Source organism: Alosa sapidissima, chromosome 23 (assembly GCF_018492685.1).
Source record: "Alosa sapidissima isolate fAloSap1 chromosome 23, fAloSap1.pri, whole genome shotgun sequence".
Lineage (NCBI taxonomy): Eukaryota > Metazoa > Chordata > Actinopteri > Clupeiformes > Clupeidae > Alosa > Alosa sapidissima.
The window spans coordinates 13,942,303-13,944,802 of NC_055979.1; the positions used below are offsets into that span (position 1 = coordinate 13,942,303).

The 2,500-nt window shown below is 39.8% G+C and overlaps 1 protein-coding gene across 1 annotated transcript in view; it reads left to right on the forward strand.

Moving 5' to 3' along the window:
- tmeff2b (transmembrane protein with EGF-like and two follistatin-like domains 2b) overlaps positions 1 to 2,500 on the forward strand; it is a 67,981-nt gene that overhangs the window by 13,510 nt on the left and 51,971 nt on the right. Inside the window, 1 exon segment of the mRNA XM_042081112.1 lies at positions 2,035 to 2,144. Coding sequence (XP_041937046.1) covers positions 2,035 to 2,144 — 110 coding nt within the window.

A 2,500-nucleotide genomic window follows, 5' to 3' on the forward strand; every position in this document is an offset into this window, starting at 1 on the left:
CTTCCCTTCCTCTCCCCCTTTTCCCTCAATCCCTCTCCTGTCACTTTTCTCCTTTTCATCCCCAAGTTAGGTCACTTCGCTCCATCTCCAGATTCGCCGCCGTCGTTGTTCGCCGTTCCCTCTCCGCGGCTTTTTAAACACTCGCTCGTGTGCGTTACTCAGATTGTTGTCGTTGTTGTCAGGACGAGCGTGTCGCCACTACAGCGCTGCTTTGTGAGCTTTGTGACGTCTTGGTGAGCTCCCTCTCCTGTCTCGGTTTGTACTGAAACACAAGATACGCTCTCCTACACAAGAGATGCTCTCTTACACAAAACCATCTGTGTAAAATGCCAGTCATGTTTTTCCCTTGTGCTGTGTTCAGGCCAGATATTATAACTTGCTGAGCAAGCTGGCCTGGTGGTTGCCAACTGCTTGTATTGTCTGCTAGGGGAGGGGATCATAAATAGTTTACCTCAATGTTAGTGCAGCTGTAGTACAGCAATACTGTTCATGTTGTATCTGTGTTCTTTGGGTTTTGAACTCGTGATTTTAGTTTTGTCAGCACCTTGTGCAACCAGTTGCTTTAGGAGCCAGTAAAACATAGACTTTTATCACAGAATCTAAAAAGCCGACATTTAAAGTTAGCACATAAAGCAACAGCAATCATGTGATTGACGGTAAGATTCAAAATTAAATTGCACTGCAAATCTTCACTGACTATAAGCCTTTTTCATGCATTCAGTTAAAGAAGCAAAACTCCACATATAGAGTTCTAGGGACTTATTTTCCTCCAAGAATTTAGAGGACATCAGACTTAACTTCACAACCTCATGGTCAGTGTAAATTGCCTAATCAAATAAAATCCTCCAAACAGGGAGCCTAAACTGAGACTAGACAGACCATGTCCCACTGCTTTGTGTCGTACTTTGTGCATGGAAAAAATGTGCTATATAAATCAACACTTAGGCGGGGATCACATTAGCCAGTGGCAAGCGGCAGCGGCAAATGTAACGCAACGTACAGACCATAATAAGTTTTATCTCGTTCCTAAGCAACACAAACGGTTTGTCAGTTGAATACGCTCGCGTTGTGCTTTGAAAGTTGAACTAAGTTCAACACTCATCTTGTTCAACGCTAGCGTTACACCAGCGTTGCCACCGTTCCGTTGCCGAACCATAGAGACTTCTATGGTTCAGACTTCTAATGAGCCACTGTGTGTTTTCATTTGAGAGATTTGGGCACATTATTTAGTTTTTAAAGAACAAAATAAAATCTTTAACTCAGCAATAAAATTAAAGTTTGACAGTGATTGAACAGAATGATCCTTTGTTTACAGTGCAAGTACAGTACAGTCAAGTAGATTCATTTGTGATCTGTGTGACTGAGTAGCCGTGCTAAGTTGTTAGCCAATGTAATGCTTACATTTATTCAGTTTTTTTTTTTTTTTTAATTCTAAGCTACTTACATGGATATACATTTTTATCAGTATAAACCCTTCCAAGGCCACAAGCCATGTTTGGTGTTAGTATCCCCCTGGTGTTCTAGCAGTTACAGAAGTATTGTGTGTAGGCTATAATCTTTTTTTTATATTTTATTATATGAAATCTCTCACTTCTGGCCATGAAGGTCTTTAAAATGTGATTATATTAAACAATAAATCTGCAGAAGACCTTAGAGATATTGGGATTGCCTTGTTGTGTTGTAGTGAACGCTAAATGTGTGTGCTAGAGTGTGAATAAATGGGACTTGTTGTGCCAGTCTGTGGTGTTTTTCTCTTCTCAGGTTTTGATGAACAGGACACAGACCACATCTGAAATTGCTAAACAATTTAATTTACATGTAGTCATTTAGCTGACGCTTTTATCCAAAGCGAAAATGTATCCCTTACAAAAAAGGAAACATTGCCTTTGGCCTATAGAAAACTCAAATCCGATTGCCTTGTGGTGCACTGAATGTACTCTGAATGTGCTATGTGCTTTATATAAGGCTTTAAAAAGCTAATTGTTGCAGTAGGTCTTGTTGTTGTGGTCTTTAATGTATTTTTCCCCTTTTCAGGTTTTGACGAGCAGGACACAGACCTCTTCCTTTGTGACACCAACACTTGCAAATACGACGGGGAATGCCTGAGAATCGGTGACTCTGTCACATGCATCTGCAACTTCAAAGTAAGAACAAACAAATAAACAGACAAACAAACAAGCCACCAGGCGACCCAACAAACGACCACTTCTCTCCAGACACCTACCCTACAGCCAACCTGAATCTAATCTCAACCTTTTTCCCGAAAGCAAATTCACCGCTTTCTCTCTCTTTCTCTCTCTCTCTCTCACAAATCAAATCAATTCAAATCAAATCAAAATGGTGCTTTATTGGCGGCATGAATGAATAAAGTCATTGTTGCCAAAGCTACAATAACATGTTAATAATCGACTTTACATTAATATTGGTATACATATAAAATGAAATAATGAAAGGAAAAAATAAAAAATCTTCCTCTCTCTCTCTCTCTCTTGCTCTCTCT